Source organism: Rhea pennata, chromosome 2 (genome assembly GCF_028389875.1).
Source record: "Rhea pennata isolate bPtePen1 chromosome 2, bPtePen1.pri, whole genome shotgun sequence".
Lineage (NCBI taxonomy): Eukaryota > Metazoa > Chordata > Aves > Rheiformes > Rheidae > Rhea > Rhea pennata.
The window spans coordinates 4,452,338-4,473,856 of NC_084664.1; the positions used below are offsets into that span (position 1 = coordinate 4,452,338).

Sequence of the window (21,519 nt, forward strand, 5' to 3'; positions counted from 1 at the left end):
AGTCTTAAGAGGCTTGGACTGAAACATCACACTGAGGAGTTTTATATTTCAGATTGGTTATTAGAGCAGGTGTTAATAACATGTCTAAATTCAACACACACATTCATCTTACTCCCTCACAAGCTCTTTCTATTGTTTGTTCCCCTATCTTATTATTATTTAAAATCTCATACTAGTTATAACTTCTGACTCAGACTTCATCTTACTAATCACAAAAGAATACAACATCTACCCTTACTGAATAGCAATGACTGGATATCTTACATTATGCCATGAAGACAAAGGTATGGATTAAGGTGAACTGATTTAAACTAATTCTGAATAAAACCAAAGTGACAATAAGAAGATTGGAGAAACAGTGATAATGTATACTAATCCTTCAGCTGTTAGTAGTTCCTAATACTTTTTTCATTTCTCTTATTTTGCTGTATCACTGTTCAGGGCAATATCTTGGATTTGGGAGGGCTAAAGGCCACTCTCCAAGCATCGCACAAATTGCACCAAACAACTAAGGTCTTTTTCCTTCCCCTTTCCCCCGTACCCCACAACAGCATATCCATGTTCATACATGTTAGCAATGATCCCTCTCCCCCACTTACATCTCACCTATGACTGGACACTGTTTGAGAAAACATTTGTTGGCCCAAGTCAAATCTCTGCTACAGACCATACTGGCATTTTAACAACATGGATAATTATGGGCCAATGTTCAGGGCTGCACCTTGTTTGGTTTCCTAATACATACAATACAGTGTACAGTAGTACACAGTTTGGTATACTGTAGTTTAACACTGCCCAGTGATTGCTCACAGTCTGGGCTGATTAACGCTCTTCTAGACAGCGCCTCATGGTAGTTCTGGGTGCATATGAACCAAAGACCGTTCCCAACAGGTTGTTTGAACATAGATATTCTCTTCTAAATGAAAGAGGATAATTTAGTAGTAAAGATGCAAGATAAGAACTGGTTGCCACCCACTAGATTGGAATAAGATAGAGCACACTGACACTTTATCTAAAGAAGAAGATATGGTAAACAATGCGTTAAACCTGAGTGTCTCCAAAAGAGGACAAAAGTATAAATATCCAGCACGTGCGTGCACTTCATCCACAGGTTAAAACCCATAAATCCAAATGGGACAAAATGGAACAAAAGTTTTGTATATGTATATGTGCATGTGTGCGTGTGCATACATACACACATACATTGTATATGTATATATACATATATATATATTTGCTGTGTTGATCAAATTATGAATGAATGTCTTTCCCTGATTTTCAGCCTCAGATATTGATTACTTGACTTGATTATCTCGACTACTTACTTTTGTTTATCCCCATCTTCCTTGTTCTAGGGCTTTGTCGTTGCTCTCCTATATTGCTTCTCAAATGCAGAGGTGAGTAGCACATACGTAAGATTATCAAAACCTTTGAAACTCATGGTCTTCCTTTCTTTTTCCTGCATTTTTTTTCCTTATTTCCAGAACGGATCTGTGCTTTGATCTGCCTCTGAAAACATAAAATACATATATCTTTTTTTTTCCCCTGCCATCTTTGCTGACTTTATCTGCATTCATATAATTCCAACAGGAAGATACAAAATAAGCTTTGAAGTAGTGACCCTTTACAAATGGTTGGTGACTTTGCTGTCAGGGGAGGTTCCTTCTGCTTTATGTCTGATGCTATCATGAAGATATCTCAATGGAAATCTTGTACCAGTCTGTACTTTCTTTTGTTCTATTTTCTCCTAGTGAGTTTCTATCCTTTCCCTTTCTGTTTCCTTTTCCCTTTTCCTTTCTTCTCCAAGGCAAGCCTGTGTGTTTTCAATAGTCTTATTATAAATCCTTTCCTTTCTTATTTTTATGACACTATTATACCTCTTAGATAAAATCCCTACAGAATATTGTAGTGTGCCTACCATTTTAAAAACTAACAGCTTTCGACAGAAAGGAAGGTTATCTGGATTTCCCTGTGTAAACACAGTATGGATAGCCAGAATTTGCTTGCACTGAGAACAGAATTAAACAGAAGCCCATAGAAAATGTAAAAACACACCTCCAAGAGGTGATTCATCTCATCCTCAGAAAGGTGCGTAGGTTAGGTGGGAGGAATGACCTGCTGAAGGTGCTTCTCTCTCTCCATTCACTGTAGAGAGTGTCTCAGTGACCAGCTTAGACTTGGCAGCTCTCGTAGAGAGGCTAAAAGCAGCAAGAGGAATCCTACCCAAGGATGAGTGATGGCCAAAATATGTTTGTTACTTAGGAAAATAACTCATAATGGCCATGCTAGTGGTACTTCCATGTCAATACTATCCTTAGAGAGTGCCTTTAGGACTAACTGTAAATACAGGATGCTGTACATCCCACCTGCCTTTTGTCTGCATAGACTCCTTGCCAACAGCTTCTATATTGCTTGCTTATCATATATGGTAGCATGATAATCTAGTGGTTGTTAAAAAATGGACAAGGAGTGAATGATTTCTGGCCCCAAGGTCAAGTGGTATGAGTTGACTTATGTCCAAGCTTAAGAATAACTGTTTCTAAAGCAGACTGGCCAATCCTCCTAACTTGCCATTGGATCTTCCTTGGATCTCGTATGGTTTCCTGCAATCTTCAAACATAATTATTATTTTCTGTATGTGCTTCTTCACTTTTTTTTAATAACAACATGAGAGACTGTGCTGCTGGCAAGAATGGTGGTGTCTGTATGGGATGAAACTGAGGGCTGGTATTCTGCATCCTATTTTGTGGAATGAAGTATGTAGGAACGTTGAAGGGTCCTGAGTTCTCTGGGATACTAGAGCACTGGGTTGGTGGAGGAAGTCCCCTTTTATTTCTTAGAGTTCTGAAAGCTCTGGAGGACGTGTTCTGTCCACACCTGAAGTTGCGCATAGAAGCTGGCACATTTCTGTCGTTAATAGATTTTATGCTAAAGGCAGAATCGGGGACATCTCCATAGGAGATCTTGCCATTTACTTTCAGTGGGCCCTGATGTCCAAAATAAGGACTTCTGAATATCCCACCCTCCTTTCTATATGCCAGCCTGGTGTATCTGCACAGTAAAAGGTTAGATAGCAGAATTAGCAGATCATACAAGGTCAGAGTATATAAATCAGATTTGTCCATCTAACCCCCCTGAATCACTGAATAGTTTCACTTAGTACTTTATTTCTGCATTTAATTTCAAAGAAGTTTGTGTTAATGCTGCTAAAATTAACACTGTCATAGATTCTTTTTTATTAATGCCAACGAGGGAAGATGATTGCGGATATAAGCATTTGTTTTATATTCTTTTTTTTATGATGGCATCTGCAAGGCACATTGTAGACATTTGAGACGGTCACTTACTGAACAGCAATGAGGTTGAATGTGAACAGAGGCAACAGGGCGCAGTGAGAAATTGTCTAGGAGAGCAGACTGCCTCCCTATCCCATGGGAGGAGAGGGAAGGACTGGCTGCCCCCTGCACTTACTCACACTCCCTTTGCCCCTGCTTTTAGTGCATATAAGCTGGCTTATATGGGACAACAGAAGCTATTTTCCCCGAATCCTCTCAATTCATCCCACGAAGTGTCAACAGTGGCCCTGGGACATCCTCTCCATGGTTCTTCTATCTGTCTCTTGGCCAACCTCTTATATGTTGGATGGTTAAAAAATTCAGTTTTATCTATGCTTTTGAGGATCTCTGAGACCTTTCCGAAGTGTAATACATACTCAAGTTGATTCAGAATCTTTCAGAGTCAGTAAGGAATCTGTAAGAGGAGAATTCAATTTGAATAGGCTGAAAGCCTGGAGAGGGACACACAAGGACTTATTGCATGTAGTAGGCCATGGCAAGGAAGCATAGGAGATTCAGTAAGAGGAAAAATAAAAAATGCACAAGAAGATGGAAATATTTACAATGCAGCCCTGGAGCAATAGAGAAAGAAAGTACTATCAACAACCTCCCTTTTATACTCTAAATTTGGTAAATTAAGTCTGTTTGTTTAGGAACATAAATAAGGATATATTAAGTCTTTCTAAAAATGTTTTGGGGCTTAATCCTGACTGATTTAGGGTCCTCCATGCATCCGGGCCATAGTAATCTAAATTCATTTTGGCATCTTTTATCATCAGGATCCTCTAAGTCTCATTTTTCTGACTCTGTTTTTAAATTTCTTTTCTGTAGGTTCAAAGCGAGCTCAAGAAACAACTGTGCAAATGGCAGTATCAAGAATACCTTAACTTCACACACAAACATGGGACTTTGTCCAGAGAAAACAGTCCAGTCAACTACGTCACTCAGTTATCACTACTTGAAAAGATGAGTCCAAAAAGGAAAATATCTGTGTACCAGAATGGCGTAACTTCTGTCTGAGCTTATCTAGCAGGCTGAGTTGCTGGGATGTTGTAACATACTACCTAAGAGAAGGCCAGTCTGGATTCTTTATGGCTTTCCATATTGTCGACAGACTTCTGAAAATGTCTTATCCCTAATATGAGCTGCTTTTCTCACCTCATCTAGATTAGTACAACCCTGGTCGTTTCTCTGCTTAAGCATACAAAATCCACTTAATTTGTAATAAAAAGCCAAATATGCAGCTGGTGTGAATTAAAAAGAAATCAAAAGAAGTACACTAATTCCTCTGGGGCTCAGCATATGTATATCATACCTTTGCTAGAGTTTCCCAGAATTTCCAGTTCACAAAAGAACTATTTCTAATCTTTGTTTGAAACATCTACTTTTAGACACAGAGAGAAAGGTTTGCAATGATGATTAGTGATTTTTGTGCTAGTTGTTTTGAGACAGCTTGAGACAATTTAATGGGAATTATACACTGAAAAGTGCTAAGCACCTACCTATAGAGCAGCAACCAACCTCCTTTAAAAGGAGTTTCAAGGCATCTCAAAAGTGACATGAAAAAGAAGAGGTATTATTATCTACTTGGTGTTTTGTTTCCATGTCTGTAGTAAGAAAGATTAAATTAGGTCAAAGAACCCCAAACCCTTGTTCAGGGAAAGACGTGTTGCTGAAATAGACAATCTGCCACCACGGTCTTGAAGGTCAACTGGATCAGTCAGTGAAATTCATAATTAAATCATGCTTTTGAGCTATTTTGGAGCCTCCCTTTGAGGATGGACTAATCTGTTGTGACTGTTCTTATCTCAGTTCTATCCATTGTATCTCAGCATATTACGTCTCAAGTGAAAGATGTTTCTGGGGCTAGAATTATCAAGGAAGCAGTATGGTCTATTAAAGCACAGTATGAACCACAGAATGAACCAACCAGGTCCTTGCATCACTTCCAAGTGACCTTGGATTCCACATCAAACTCTCCAGAGCAAAGAAAGGCCATAAAGGGTTCGCTAGATACAGTCATAGTTTCTTTCAAGGTAGGACCATCCATTCCCAAGAGGGTCTGCAACCAAACTTGAAAGTGTTGCTAGAAACTGGGCATTCAAGTACAACTGTGGGGTTCTGTGAACTGGAATATCCATCTAACTTAAAACAAAACAAAACAAAATAAAACAAAACAAACAAACAAAAAAACAATTAGTGCTGAAGTACCTCATTTTGCTGTGCTCTTGTTTAATTACTTAGGCCAGGAGACATTTGCCTTCTGGAAACCTCTTCAGTGATCTTAGGTGCTTCATTTCTAGTCCTCTTACTAGAGCAAGTTGAATTGTCCAGATTCTATTCCTATCATTCAGATTACTCCTTTATTAATTAGGCACTTACTTTATCCCAAAGACTCAGATATGCTCTACAGGGTGTCATCTTTTCTATTCTGACCATTTTATTAGTTCGTCATAAATGTGATCCTCACTCCTACGTTATTTATGTTCTTTTGCTTGTCACAGTGATTTGGATACACTCGTAGGATGCACACTTATACAATGCAAGAGATAATTACAGCTATTGTAGCTTCTTAATTTTTCATTCTTTATCCTATGCCAATTTGGATGAGTCACTTGAGACTTTATAGAAAAGGAGAGTCCCATAATTGTGTTTACTATGGATACAGTTTTGAAGCTAATGAATATATAGTTATGACCTCTTCACTCAAGAAAAGATTTACATTACAGTGTCTTAATCCTGCAGCCTGATTTAATGCCCTTACACCCCTTTCAAGACATCATCGCTAAGATACAGTTCTGTTGGCCCTGCTTCTATCCAATTATTAGGTAAGGTCATTAATTCCAGTGTTTGACTACTGAATGTTTTCTTGAGGAAACAGCTGTATTAGAGGCTACTGAGTTTCCTTTCTGCATGTGAAGGAAGTGACCCATAACTCCTATTTTGTTTTTGAAGGGCAAAATAAGAGATTTTTATCTCTTGATAAAGAATGAATTATGCATTTGCTTTCAACTGACCTGAGAATATTCCTTCCAAAAAATTCCTGGCCTGAGGCTTTACGTTTCAGAGGGTTCTCCTCCTAGTACAATCTCCCCTTTATTTTCTCTCTTACCTAACTTTGTGGTTTACTCAGTGTCCATCGTCTGCGACACAGACATTGCCACTTCACGGCAGAGCTCCCAGGATGGTCTGCATTTCATATTATGACCATCTATCTCACTATACGTTCTCTGCTTTTATTAGTGGTAAGCTACTTTATTGGATCCAAGAATCCACTGAAAGCAGAAAAGACGGCAAGCAAAGGCAGTAGTTCCCATTATATCATGAAGGATCTTTGCATGAGTCATCTAGCGTTCAGTCTCCTTAACCGGTTCAACAACTCCAACTATCCTGCCATACCTGACAGACCTCACATCTTAATTTTGCCCATCTCCTGTCACATATTAATTCAGCTTTCATGAACTCCCCAGATAATCTCTCTTGCTCAAGTTCTTTTCAGTTACCCTTACTGCTCATCTCATTCGTATCTAACCCAATCCCTCGAATACTCTCCTGCAACATAAGCAACACCCTGCTCTGCCACCCTGTCCACAGTGTCTCTTCATTCATCCTTATCCCTCTTTTTTTTCCAAGTCCTTTTCTTTTCTGTTACTTCAGGGCAGGATATGTAAGCAATCAAGTTAGAACTGAGAACTGTATAAATCTATTCTTCATATATTCAAACCATCAATTGCATAATTTGCATGAAGTCCATACTTGGAACAAGATGGCAATGAGGTTAATAACCCTCGGGAGTACAATAGCTCTTTGGATAAAGGTTTTGTTTGGGCTCTGAAAAGGCTGCTGATTCCTTTCTGATGACACATGTAAGGACTTGATTGTGTGTGCAGGAGTGGGGAATGTTTCAGGGATATATTGCTTCGTAGCAGGCTGGTGAAGGCAGCAAAGATATTGTCATAAATAGGGTCTAGAAATGCTGCTCTGGTCTGTGTGGAGGTACTGCCATCTCGTGGTGTGCAGTACGTGTCAGGCACACCGCTGTCCTGATGCACACAGTCCAGAAATTGGAGGTAGTGCACCAAAGCTTTGCCTGCCATTCACAAAAAGTATGCCTAAAACTGGATCAAAGATACATCCTTTTCCAAATGGGATTTAAATGACTACCTAAGCAATACTTTTTTTCTCAAAGATGATTGCAATATATATCTTTAAACGTAGCAACTAGGAGAAACATTTTCCTTCAATCTCCCAGAATCTTTTACACAATCCAGGTCTTCAGATATTCTCTTTAAATTCCATTACAAACTACATGATAACCTGGAAAGGCTAAAAATGATGAGAGTAGATGTTGTTCTTGATGCTACAGTAGAAACTAGCTTCTTGAAATGATTGAAACTTCTTACTGACAGTAGGTTTCTAAGTTTTATGGTGTCAGCAATTCATTATTTCTTTTCCTGAAAGTTTAATTGTGTGGTGAACTAGAACTCCAAATCAGGAGAAATCCCTTCAGCAGACAGCTTTATGCACTCTGCTGAGCTACCCCAAGGTTGCTTAACCCACCCACAACTGGATTTCCAGAGGGGTGCAGAAAGATAGGAGAAGCTATTGAATAAAAGAAGACATGGAAAACATGATGTCTGATTACTGTCCCGGAAAAGATGAAGTAATTGAATAGCTGGAGGTTGTAATCAGCAAGCACATAGTATTAGGCTGTTTATGAGGCTGTCTGAAAGCCACCGAGGGATCAGAGGCAGCTCTGACAGTGTGTGAGAAGAAAGCATAGACTTGAGATTGTCCAAACGTGTCATTTAAAAGTGTCTGGTATGAACTGAGCACATGAGAAGAGATGCTTCTGAATAAATGGTGGTGTCTGCAATGTCTCCATCTACGCTATTTTCCTTATGCTATCTAAACTCTGTAGACATCTGATATAACCGGTGGAGTCTAGGCCTTGGTTCCTCTCATCCTCAAACAGATTTTCATTGCCTTCAAAGTGATTGGGGGATGGCCAAATGATCTGTAGATTTCTAAAGCTAGATGAGATGTATCTCATCCTTGTGCTTTTCATGGAATTTCTGCCTGTGTCAAATGAAGGGATAAAACAGTTAATCAGTTTAAGAGTATGTTGCATGAGAGAAAATTATTTTCTTGAGGAACTGTTGGGATGAAAAATGCCTAATACAACACTGTGTCTGTAAAGGAAAGGGTGATGTTCAGCTCACAAGACAGCTGAATTTAAGCGCCTGTTTGTTGCAGTGTTTATATGAGCTAGATATCTAAGCCAGTGGAGGTATAAGCAACAAACTTAGTGGAATCCATGAGTTCCTCAGTTCTCTCTAAATGAGGCTACTATATTTGGCCATATCTAGCTTTCTAGCGATCACTGATCTTATTGGTTTGGAGTTGGATTCAGTTGCATAAATGTATACATCTAATGTCATCTGAGATATCCTGAGGGCATCCAAGATATCTGCACTGTTGTGGAGATACGATACAGATTTTTAGATATTTGTACTACTCTCCTGGAAAAGCATCTGAAAGTCAGACAGGATATCCCACAGTGCCTGGAATTATGCCAGCTACTTACTTTTAGGAAACCAGTTCCTGCTCTTGGTCTCCATAATCTGTAATGGAAGTTCACACTTAGCCCACACGTACGGTCTTATCTATTCCCTTAGTCTTACTCTGTAAACTGAATTCTACTTTATATGTAAGGTATATTAAAGGGGGCAATTGCTTGAATTCTTTGGATCTGGGCTACCCGGACTGCCTTAAGTGTTCACCAAGTGATCACCAGCACAGTATGACTTTCTTGTCACTTATTATACTGCTGCACAAAATGGCTCCTGTCCTGAAATTTGATAAGAAAACTAAGCTTTAAGTGATCGATCAAGAAACATTCAGTTTCAGAAAATAAGAGTGAGATTCAAGGCAGTGTTTGTGTGTTGATAGGTCCAGTAAAAGAGGATTTGCTGGTGTCAGGTTCTTGAAATGAATGTACTACAATGTGGCACTGTTTCTTTAAAATTATGGATAATTACCAAAGGACTTTCAGAGTTGGCTAAAATACACTTTGGAGTTGCTTTTTCCTGCCCTTTACCCATAACAGGAGCCTAAGAAAGCCTTGCTCAGATTACATGTGTAACCTTTAGATGCACAAACTCAGGGGAGATAAATCCAATCCCAGATGTCCATCCATGTGCTTTTCTTTGATCTCGATCATCTTGTGCAACTTGCTGTAAGCTGTGGTTTAAATACAAACCCTTACTCACATTACTTATCCCACATTTGCCGAAACCCCTGTTTAATTTGGTGGGGACCAGTGCAGCCCTTCTGTAAGTGGTGCAAGGGGAAACACAAGCTGCACTGCATTGTCCAGCGCTCATAGAAAGGACTGTGACTCAGCTCACTGAGTAAATTCATGTCCATAAAGTGAATAAAGTTGTTCGAGGTACAGTAAAAATGAAAAGCTGTGTAATTAGTGGATGCAATAAGGACCATTGGGTAAGGTCCTGAGGGCACTGACAGGTCTTCCTGACCCTGACCAACCCCCTTTGGTGTCCCCTCATGCTAACCAGGCATCATCTCAGCCCCACCATGGTTATAACCCATGCTCTATCCCAACCCAACTGTGGGCAACCACCTGGCCTCCTCACACTTCAGCTCAGCCCAAGGTCCCATTCCTGCTGTGGGAGTGCCAGTCTCCAGCTCAGCTAGGGGACCCGTACAGGTCCCCATCCAGGGACCATCTTGATCTAGACCTTCACCTGTGGACTAGCTTCCTGGGTTCACATTGGAGCTGCCTTGTAACTGTGGACTTGCCTGATGGTCTGTTCTCTGTCTTGGGCTTGGCCACCATCTCTAGGTCTGTCCTGCTTGCCTCACCGTGCAATTAGCCTCAGTTCTGGGCACCCCATCCTTTAGGAAGCAACTGAGCCTCTTTGCTTCCTGACATGCCTGACTTCAATTCCAATATATTCGCTGTCCCAACAAAGGACCAGGCCCAAAAGTGCTTGGTTAAGTACCCGGTCAATACCTTGGCTAAACAAATGATTGAGAAAACCTACAATTGAAATTTGTAGCCTTTGTAGAGGAATCAGGCATCCACAGGGGTAAAACAAAGGATTACAACTAGCAGCTGAAGCTGTGAACAAGAGGCAGGAGAAAAGTAACTCAGAATTAATTTATCTACCATAGAGTTCAATTACGATAAGGTGAATGCTCCGATCGTTTAAAAATGAACCCCCACAAAATTTGCTTTGAAGCCTCAAAACATATCAGAGGTGTTATAGAGCAACGACTTCCCATCTTTTCCAACTGGCAGTACCTATATCTGAGGACAGTAGACTTATTTTCTTGCTTAGGCGCCTTAGAAAAAATACATAATCCTCGAAGGACTTTGGATCAAAGTTGAGAACCATTTGTGCTATTAGTTACAAAGAAGAGTGTGTTGCATGTTTACTGGCAATATTAGACCATATTCATCCTCAGTGCAGATGCCATGTGCTAAACACCTTGCTAACATAACTTCACTGTCTGATGGTAAAATAAGATTGGGCAAGGCCAACAAAGCAAAGGTTTTGTGCCTGGTTTCTCCAGGGCTGCCTTTCTCAAGCAAAATCCAGGGGCACCGGGGCTCCTACCCATAACAAAGGAATAAACTTTTTTTCCCCCCCCCCCCTTTTTTTTCCCCCCAAAAAGCTCTGTCCTGTTGGCTTAGGAGGAGATACACTACCCTGTAACTTTACAGACAGCAAAGTTCTCTTTGGTTCAATTTTATATCAGAACAGACTGGTACAAAATGATAATACATTTATTGTGTCATCTACAGCAATATACATGTAAAAAACAATTTATTGGAACACAAAAAAGTTAGAAAGCAGCAACTGATATTTTTGTGTCCACCACATAACAAAGCTGATTAAACCCAAATGCCATTATCAACTAAACCAGTTTTGACCAAAAGAAAAGGTCAGTATTGGACCCAACAGGCCAGTAAGTGTGTATCTTGGCACATTCAAAAGCCAAAATACAGCTTTACATACAGTAGCTTGGCACAACTCTTCTCAGAGCTATAATATGTTGCGTTGCCACTAAATTGGCAAGAAGAAGGGAGAGAGAATGGAGATAATAAACACTTGTTTTTTACAGATTATAGAGGTACACAAAGGCCTCTTGAGATTCCTCTGCAGTTACAAAGTCCATTGGAACAGGCACATCCAGATGCCTAAGCCACTTCAGACACCGAAGAGTGTCATATCACGCGGTAACTCTTCACATGGATGAATCTCCCAAAAGAAAGCCAATGGGAAACTGTGATATTAATCAAAGAAAGTGAAAGGATCACAAGGTTCAAAACACTGTGCAAGCTCTGCTGATGTGTTTCCATACATAAAGTACAATGCGTACGTAGCTTAACTTAGCTCTCTAATGCAGACATACAAAGAGCTTAACATCAGAGCATCATTAACTATTACTGCATGCTCCATATCTTCCCAACCTAATTCATAAATGCAATCCAAACTGTTTACATGTGCCTCACTGATAAAAGCAGATGGTAAAACCCTTATTTATTTCACTTCACATGCACTACATGCCACTGTTTCTGGACACAGAAATGCCGAATACGTGGAATGCAACCAGGCTTAAAGAACAAGACTTTCTGTAAACTGTGCTTGATGAGAACTATTAAGCCTTTATTGGGCATGCACCTCCCCCAGATCTGATCGGTAGCTCCAACAGAAGCCACCTTTAAGCTTTTTAAGAGCATTATTTCTCATCATGCATGACACAGTAATAGTGACTGAGCAAATGTCCTAGCAGGTGGAATTTGTCTACCTACATATAGACTTCCACAGTGTAAACAGCTGTCTATAACCTGGTCAGTTAGACTTCCCTGTGAAACGAAATAGATACTTGCAAAGTATGAAACATCTTATGCTTGAGTAGACATCTAGAATATGTCTGATGGCTCATATGCTGAAACTGCTCATTTTTCTCCTGTGACTACAAAGATAAAGTGCAAAAATTAGATCACAGGAAGGCTGTTTCTTTGTTGATGTCTAAAGTTAGGTGATGTGGATGCCTTCTGAGGTGCCTGCTTAGTGACACAGGATCTTCCTCAGGACTTTGCTTATGAACCTGGATGCCTAGTACTGAAAATGAGTAATGTTGAAAGAGACAAAGAAATCTATCTACAGCCCTTGAGAGGGAGCATTCTTAGAGATTTTTGCACCTCTACAGCCTGTCTGAGCAGCTTTGCAAATATAATTGTTGAGATATAAGCTTTTATTTCATGCAGTCTCCTGCAGAAACTGCTCAAGACCAGGCAGGACTTCTACTCACATGATATAGGTTTTAGATATTTTAGAAATCAGATGGAACCAGATATTTGGTTGTATCTTTGGTTTAGGTGCACTTCTATGGTCGCAGACTCAGAGGAGACTAACAGATAGGTAGTTCTCAAATAGACACCTAAGTGTAGCTACTAAAAAGCAGACGTCTCGGCTTGGAGCTGAATCTCGCACAAGGAGTTTAATTCAATTGCTTGAATGGAGAGGACTTTTGAGATACCTTAGAGTTTTCTAGATATCCACACAGAGCTCAGAGATATGGCATAGGATCTACAGGAGACTTCAGTCTGGTCTGGCAGCAAGAAGCCAAGCAGGATCTCATGAGGTGCCCTGTTTATCCTGCTCTGTCTGTCCATATTACCATGTCTTGCTTCCCTTTAGACCTTCTGGACTATAACAGCTCTGCTAAGGTCATATTTGTTGCATGTGTTATACAACAGAAAAATGTTAAATATCCAACATTTCTCTGGAGGCCTTCTTCATATGAACAACTCACTGGAAGAAAAGAAAGTCTTAATCCCATGAAATTATGTAATTAAAACAGAGAGAAAAAGCTTAATTTATTGAATTTTGTAGATATATCCACTGAATGTGATAAGTAGAAAGATTATGTTTGGCACTAAGATCCTGCACTTTGTCATGAAAGAGAACATTATGGCAGCTATGAAATCAGAACTTGCATGTTTGTTCCAGCGTTGAGGACACAAAGGGGAAAGTAAGGACCTGTACCTAAGGAGCAGCACTTCTTCCACCTGCACCTTCTAAAACCTATCTCGCACTATGAGAAGGCTAGAAAGAGACCTGGTTATACTCCCCTTTCATCCTGGCCCTTCTGGAATATTGAGTTATAGATTCTCCTTGTGATTAGACCTGACAGTGGTTCTGCTTTCCTGACCATCTCCTCTCCACCACTGTTTGTCACAGTGAAGGGTGGATATGAGGCACTGAGGAGTTCATCAGAGAGTGGATGAAGCTATATAAAGAAAAATGAGAAACCAAAGACATTCATCAAGATTCTCCCAGGAAACAGCTTATAACAATTCATTCTCATCTTCTTGCATTAATGTTTTTCAACCTTTTTATGTGTGGAGCACTCACATGCTTCCAGTCAAGATAAAAGCCTCTCATAAGCCTCACAAGTGTATATTGCTATTTACAATATATAAACTTATTTTTCTTAATCATCTTCCATGCACACTTCAGAAATATCCTGCCAAATCTAAGGTCTCCACAGACTGCAGGTCGGAAACCTCTGCTGTAAGCAATTGTCTGTTATACACTAGTGAAAAATAATTTAAAACAACAAGGTAAATAAAGCGAATTAAATTAATGTTGCATTTCTTTTATTGTCACTGCTTATTTGAAAGACTTATGGAAAGACTTTCCTTTGGTGAACCCCTGGAAATTTCTACATCTAGGTTTTGGCAGGTCTGCGCCAGAGTAGTAATGTAAAGTTAGATGTCTGTATGAGTCACGGGAAAAAATTTGAACTTTGGAGTCATGGTCAAGATTTAGTAGCAGAGCCGACACATGAGTGTTAAGAAGTCACAATCTCATATAGTCAGAATATTTTTGTCCCAACTGGATGACAGAGATTTCCTGTAATACGCTGATTGAATAAGGTTCCTACCCCTCTGTTGGAAACAGCAACACAATCTCTTGCAAGGTTACAACTGAAGCCAGAAAAAGAGAAAATTGGGATCACTTCCAGCTTTAGATTTGACCTGGAACAAGGAAAGCTGCTCAGAAATTGAATTTCTTTTATACACTTTCAGGATTTAGAATTACTTATAGCTTGTATTATTCTTTTTTTCTTTGCAGGCTGCTTGGCCTGCTGCTTCTCGTTAAGTTTCCTGCTGTTCTCAGCAGATTTATTCTTTCGCATTGTTTTTGGTGCTGAAGTTCAGATGGGAGTTGAAACAGATATAGCTTAATAATGTCATAATTTTTAGTCTTTCTGCTAAGTAATCAAGGACAAACTGTACACTTTATCTGAAATGTAGTTGTTTCAGGAAGGGAAAAGGAACTGGAGACAAGATTAGCCCAATGGCAAGGAGCATAAATTAGCTGTGAGTTGTCTTAATTTGGAAATTAACGAAAGGTTTTTAATTTCCAGAAGTCTGAAGTTTTACAGTAGCTTTCCAGTGGGAGAAGAAGATACAAAAAAAAAAAAAAAAAAAAAAAAAAAAAAAAAGAAAGAAAGAAAGAAAGAAAAACACATAAAACACATTAAATTTAAAAACAGAGTTTGTCCATTTTAGGAGTGGGAATAACATGATATGAAAACAAAAGTGATCACAGTTTCCTTCAGATTCATTGTCCTTAAGGTACCATGCTGCTCTGCAACACCTGAGGGTCAGAAGACCAAGAACTCTAACTCTGTCCAATATTTCTCATTCTTGTTCCTTTTGGCTTTGCATTTTGTTGTCATAGATTTTACTTGTGAGATATATGAAGCAAACTTAATCTGTGAGTTAACCAGAGCCCCTGCACAGCCCTTGGTATTCAAGGTAGAAGTAATCATAACAGAAGAAGCAAAATTTCATCCATCATTTGTATGACAAGTCTGTAAAAAGCCACAGTATTATCTGCGGCCATGAACAAGGCAAATTATGACAACTGTTCACTCTGGAAGGCTCAGTCTGAAGGTGTAAACATAGAAAACGAGTCCTAATCTGTTCTCACATGACCAATCACATTGCTATCAAGAAAACAGAAAAGCAAGGAATAGCAGAGCCCACTCCTAAGAAGAAAGGTCTGCAGGGTCAATTACTATGGATTATATTAATAACGATCCTTCGTCAGTTAAAACTGACGAAGTATGATTAAAACATGCACAGTTTCATGGAAGCTATGTCAGAACTCAGATCTCACTTATATTGACCGATATAAATTGTTTCTGGGGAACATAAATTAATCTGGAAGCAGAAACTGGCCTGCACAAAGCTCACTGAAGTCAACACCCAGGAGCCGCGGAGCTTTTCACATCCCATTCCTCAACCACAAATATTTCCTTTTAAGTCAACATAGTCATTAGTAAAACTCTGCAGGCCCAAGAATAAAGAAGTCCATCTGCAAAGGCTGATTTCCCCAGACTCCTTTCGTCACTGATTAAGAGAACCAGGATTCCCCCGGTAAGATACTGAGCAGAAGTCTAACAACTGCTCTGCATCACCGCTGGGAATGACTCTCCCTCTTGCCTTTGGTGATGGAGAGAGTCCAGTGAGAGTTCATCTTTACAAACGCAATCCTGAATTATCCACATGGGCAATCCCTGCCCCCTTCTGGTTGTTATTTAGCCTTGTGATTTCAAGGATCACTTCGGTTGAAACGTAGGATGGCTGCTAAAGAGGAGGAGTTAGACACCAAAAACAGCATCTGAATGTAACTTCCACATGGTACCTTTTCTGTACTCCACTCCAGGTTCACTTGCCATTCTCTCTCTCCCTTCTCCTGCCACCCCATCTTAATACTAGGTTTTCAAATACAAATACTTAAATGAGACAAAGCAACTTGGCATTTTTGTCTATGAAATAAATCCTCCTACAACTAAGTATTGAAGTTTCAGTACCTGGGCTCTGAGTTTCGTTTATACAAGATGCATAAACAGCTGAAGGTAGAGGTCTTGTCACCACACAGCAATGAAACAAACCTTTTCCTTCTGAAATATAGGTCTTGGCTTTCGTTTTGAGAAGTTAATTGTCTTCTAGTACCAGTACTCCACATCAAAAGGTGGTTAGATACAGTCAATATTCACAAAAGCTGCAGTACACAAGGGTTTTGTACATACACAAAAGCAAAAGAAGAAATACATTATGGGCATGGCAGAAAAGAAATGGCTCAAGGAGCACTGCACACTTTTTTTTTCCTTTTAATTACATTTTGTTTTTAATAACATAGCCTTTCTGATTCCAAAATATATTTCACAGTGAAAAATCAAACAATGCACTGTTACACTCAGTCAATATTTACACACGCTTAGAAGCAAAACCACCTTTTGGTTTCTTCCATCATGAAACAAATAGAAATGGTGACCACAGTGAATGGTGGCCATGCATGTCCAGCATCTTCAGTTTACATTCAACATAAAGATTTCTGAGCATAGTTTGTGCAATGGCATCAGATTCTAGTTTAGATAATTATGTACATCAGAAGTATGATCTTCCCAGTAATACTGAGAGAGTTAAGAGTGACTAAGGAAAGCCACCCTTGCAAGTGTGTCAGAACTTCCAATAAAAATCATATTAGAAGGGGCTGGCTTATAGAATATAGTGTATATTAAATATAAAGAGGGATATCATTTCTTCTAGCAAATTCAGTGCTGGTGAAAGGTACCGAAGACTTCAGTCTGTCCACTAAACATGAAACGCAGGGACAGCAATAGCAGAAATTTCTGTCCCACTGCCCTCCTACTTGCCTTGCTCTAGGAATTTAAGGGGCAAGTTCAAGTCTTCACAACTATTCAGTCTTTGGCCTCTCTTGCTGAGATTGCCAAAAAATAATAGTAATAATAATGTACTGAGACCAAATCCCAAGCTGAAGTGAAGTGACTTTGTTCTAGCAATAGCTAGAACATGTTGTTCCATACTGATTTTAATTTAGCTGAGGACCGAGTCTGCAGTGTGTATGACTGATGGGTGGTTTTGGTAATGTGGACTTTTGCCCACGAGGCACTGGACTGAGATCCACCAACTCAAATTGCAGAGTACTGTAGGACAGCCAGGAGAACAACAGAAGCCAAAAGTAAGCTCAGAAAAGCCTTAAAAAAAAAAAAAAAATCCAAACACCTTCTTGCTCTGGACTGAAAATGGCACCAAAAGTCTCCAGCCAGATGTGATTATTTAACTTTTTTTTTTCTCAAAAGTTCTAATTTATTAATACTTGAAAATTGGCTATCAGCCATTCATGCAAAATATACTTTTTGATTTTTTTATAATACATTTACAGTATTGACAGTATAATACCTTGTGAAAGCCCATATTACACAAAATACAAAACTAAATGTTATCTGTTCATCTAATATTAGATAATTTTGTTTAAAAAATGTATAAGTATACATTTACCTGATAAATCTGATCTTCCCCATCTGCCTCTACTGTGTCTTTCTGGCCTGCAAAATACTTCCTCGGGAAACTTTCTAAAAGAACTATTAGCAGCATCTAACGAGAGAAGAAGATCCAGTCTATCAGGTAAAAATACTTCAGTGATTTTTGCACAGAGTCTGGAACACGGGAGGGGACTAATTCTGCTCACAAAGCAGCAAACCAGTGCTGAAGACTTGAAAAACCATGGTGCCTGGGCCATGTAACACCCTTAAGATACCAGAGTATATTTCAGTGACTTAATTTTTTTTTGCTGGTCCTCTGCACGAGGGTAGATTTCACCGGACTGGGGTGTAAGTGTTTCGTAAGAGCATGATTCTGTACCAGTATGAAATCAGTCTCGACATTTCTGTCTGTTTCAAATGAGTTCAGGAGTGACTCCTCCTGAAATAACTTCAATTTACATTCATTTTTACTGCTGCAGCTGAGAGCAGATTATGTCCCATAAAACACTATATAAGTGTAAAGTATTATAATCAATACTCCTTTCACAACTTTCTGTGACTCTTTTGTCTTTTCCTTTTAAAAATAAGGAAACTAACATTATTTTAAAAAAATCTATACTTAAAATGACATTAAAAGTTTTTAACTTAAACTAACAAAAACCAGTGAAATTAAAAGCTCAGTTGACACTGAAATTGAGTCTTTCACTTTTTTTCAAAGTCAGGTCAACTAACAAAGAACAAACTTGAATTTTGAATTTCCTGGTTACTATTAGTTTGAGTTCATAACTTCACATTTGAAATGTCATTTCCATTTTTGCTTTTTAATATATGCACACGTGTACACGCACATATATATATATTTGTGTGTGTATATATATATATATATATATATCAGTTCATAAATCCACAATGAAGTGAGAGCTAGTACTGTCCACAAAGTCTTTATGCACCATATAAAGACTTTTAAGAATTGACATCATCAACATTTGACTGAAGTAGATATGCACCAGTCGTGGCTTTAACTACAAGGCAAAATTGGGAAGAATGTTTTTGTTTCTCTCAAACAAAAGCAGTAAGAACATCTGTGGTTAAGCAAACAGAACATCCAAAGAGAAGGAAAATTGCCAGATGTGGGAAGTCATCCAAAGTCTTTATCTTTTCCTTCTATAGCATCCTATTATTCAGTTTAGATGCTCACTACATGCTGATGACCGTTACCTTTCAGGATGATCTTGCCAGGTTGCTCTTGTGCCTCTTGCTCTGGCAAAGAAGAGTCATAACAACCAGGTCTCACTCTGTGACACCACTACCCGAAAACATGCCATGTATTGGACACAGGTGCAGAGGGTCCAAGGTTATCTGGAGGGAAAACCATCCTGGAACTGACTTTTACTCTTAAGGTGGGAGTGAGGGGTCAATTATTTTTATTACTTAAAGAATCCAATCAATCAGTCAACCGACTTAGCAATCAGTCAATGACAAAAATATAGATATATCTCAACTTTATGGTCCTTTTAAAAAATTCACAGCTTAGCTAGAACATAAAGCATTCTCTGAAGTGTCCTTGGGAATGGAAAAAGTTAGCTGATCTCATCTCTCTGGCCTGGATCCCCCCTGCTGATTGATGACAGCTACGCAGCTTCGTATTGGCACAGCAGCTTCTTCAAGTCCACTGAGTACATCTGACTAAACCCAGTCACGACACTGGTTTTCTGGAGTCCTTCCTGAACCGGCTGGTATGATTAACCCAAGCATGTTGACTCTATTCTAGAGACTCAAAAGAGAGGCACTACAGAGATTCACATGCCAAAAGACTGGGACAGGCTAAGATATGTCTGAATAGAAAAAAACAGAGCCAAATCCAAAAACAAAATGAAAACCAACTTGAAAAATAACATGATCATATCCATTCACAGATTAGTATCGGGTTGGCAACCACGGATCACAACTGCACAGCAATCACTTGTTACTTTTGACGGACAACGGATTACTTGCAGATGCTCTGAAATGTAAATCATTGAGTGGGTGGGCTTGGCCTGTTGTTTTTCTTGTAAGTATTTTTCCATCAATGGCCTTGGTTACAGTTGTATATTTACAGTGACTGTTAAAAACATATATATATACATTTCCTTTGCTTTTTCACCTCTGAAAACATCAAGGATATTTTGGAGAAAGGAGAGGAGAAGGAGGAAAGGAAGAGAAGGGAAGAGAAGGGAAGGGAAGACAAGGGAAGACAAGGGAAAATAAACCCTCACCAGCTTGAAATCTATTATTTTATTTTCTTTTTAAAGGGATTTTTTTGGTTTGTTTGTTGATTGATTTGTTTTCCTTAGCTGCTCATGTCGCTAGATTCTCCGCATTTATGCTGGACATCCGAATCTGAGAACTGCTCTTGCTCAGAATGGAGAGTTGTGTCCCCCCGTTCACTCCGCTGCTCGCTAGAGAAGGATGACGATGTTTGAAATCCACAGCAAAATACCGGTTGACTTTCCAGCTCCTCCATTTTCTCTTTATTTCTGATTGCACCTTTAGGGAGAAACTTCAAAAGGTCATTTTTTATGTACTTAGCCGCTCGAGGACATGCTGACAAATTATCAAGTTCAGAAAAAAAAAAGTTTAAAGTTATTGTTAAATTCTTCATATCAGTGAATTATGAGATGATTTCCCTATGTTCAAAGACGGCAAGGCATGCCATGGGAACAACTGCCTGGAATCTGTGTCTGACCTCAGATAATTTGGGAATCCTTAATGAATAGAAGACCTATTCAACACTACCTACAACAGAAACAACGTGTTAGCCTCTTGGAAAAAAAAATATCATGTTTTCACCATTGATCACTACTAAACACATAAAAAGGAGCCAAGAAAACCAGCACCCAAAAGATTCTGGACAGTAATGAAATAACCTGCTCACGACAGTAGCTTGTCTTTTGCCAGGAATTGCTTTGGATATTGCAAGCAAAATCGTAGTGCTTTAACTTGATAAAGATCATCTTCAGGTAATGCTCGAATCTCTCCCACACATAACGACATAAATTGATTCATTTCCTGCTTCACAGTTTTGGAGGTCTCTCTGTAAAATTGTTCCTCAGGACCTACAGCCTCAAATACAAACACATTCATGGGAACTCATCCTTTTGACTTCATTTTGAAGAAGGCTCTGGGAGACACCTGCTAGATGGAAAGCCACCTGTCATTAATGGTTGCATGTCTACTGAAAACTTTGCCTTTTCCTTTCAGCTCTCTTCTAATTAGAAGCCAGCTCTTGTATGCACAAACGTCTATAATATTCTCCTCTCCCCTGAGCTTTTTACATGGGCAAATCTTCTATGTAAAACAATATATGGTCGGAAGTCTAGTTAGAAAAAGAAGAGTAATTCTCAGCTTTCCTACTTTCAATGCATGATTTGATAGGCATACGCACATGTGTGTACAGAGATACATAAGACTGTAAGGACATAACATAAGAAAGTTCATACTAGCCCAGTCTATTATCGATTACTGACAGTAGCCTATACCATATTCTGAGTAAAAGAGCATAAGAATAAGACAAAGATGTAGTGATACTTCCCAATATAATTTTTCAGCCTACAGTATCAAAGGTGCTCTGCTTGTCTTTAGTAGTTATTGATGGATTTTCCAAGATTTCAGGTGATTTCAGGAAGTCTTTTCCTGAACTGCACAATAGAAGTGAATCAATGTAAAAGAAAAAGGATGAACCGTGTATAATTCTTTTAAGGCAGTGCTGAGTGGGGAGTAATTTTCAACTAATCCAGAAAAAACT

At 39.1% G+C, this 21,519-nt stretch overlaps 2 protein-coding genes across 8 annotated transcripts in view; one reads left to right on the forward strand and one right to left on the reverse strand.

The window, feature by feature from the left end:
• LOC134137632 (vasoactive intestinal polypeptide receptor 1-like) overlaps nucleotides 1–4,355 on the forward strand; it is a 29,566-nt gene extending 25,211 nt beyond the window's left edge. The window contains 2 exon segments of the mRNA XM_062570851.1: nucleotides 1,356–1,397; nucleotides 4,167–4,355. Of these exon segments, the coding sequence (XP_062426835.1) occupies nucleotides 1,356–1,397; nucleotides 4,167–4,355 (231 nt within the window).
• Nucleotides 4,356–18,404: 14,049 nt separating this feature from the next.
• The window catches only part of ADCYAP1R1 (ADCYAP receptor type I), a 130,592-nt gene continuing 127,477 nt past the window's right edge, over nucleotides 18,405–21,519 (reverse strand). For 5 of the 7 annotated variants that reach the window (XM_062568749.1, XM_062568747.1, XM_062568746.1 and 2 more), the window contains one exon: nucleotides 18,405–20,274. In XM_062568749.1, the coding sequence (XP_062424733.1) occupies nucleotides 20,065–20,274 (210 nt within the window). In that variant the 3' untranslated portion in view covers nucleotides 18,405–20,064. The remainder of the gene's footprint in view (nucleotides 20,275–21,519) is intronic. The other 2 variants (XM_062568748.1, XM_062568744.1) reach the window with 1 other exon arrangement.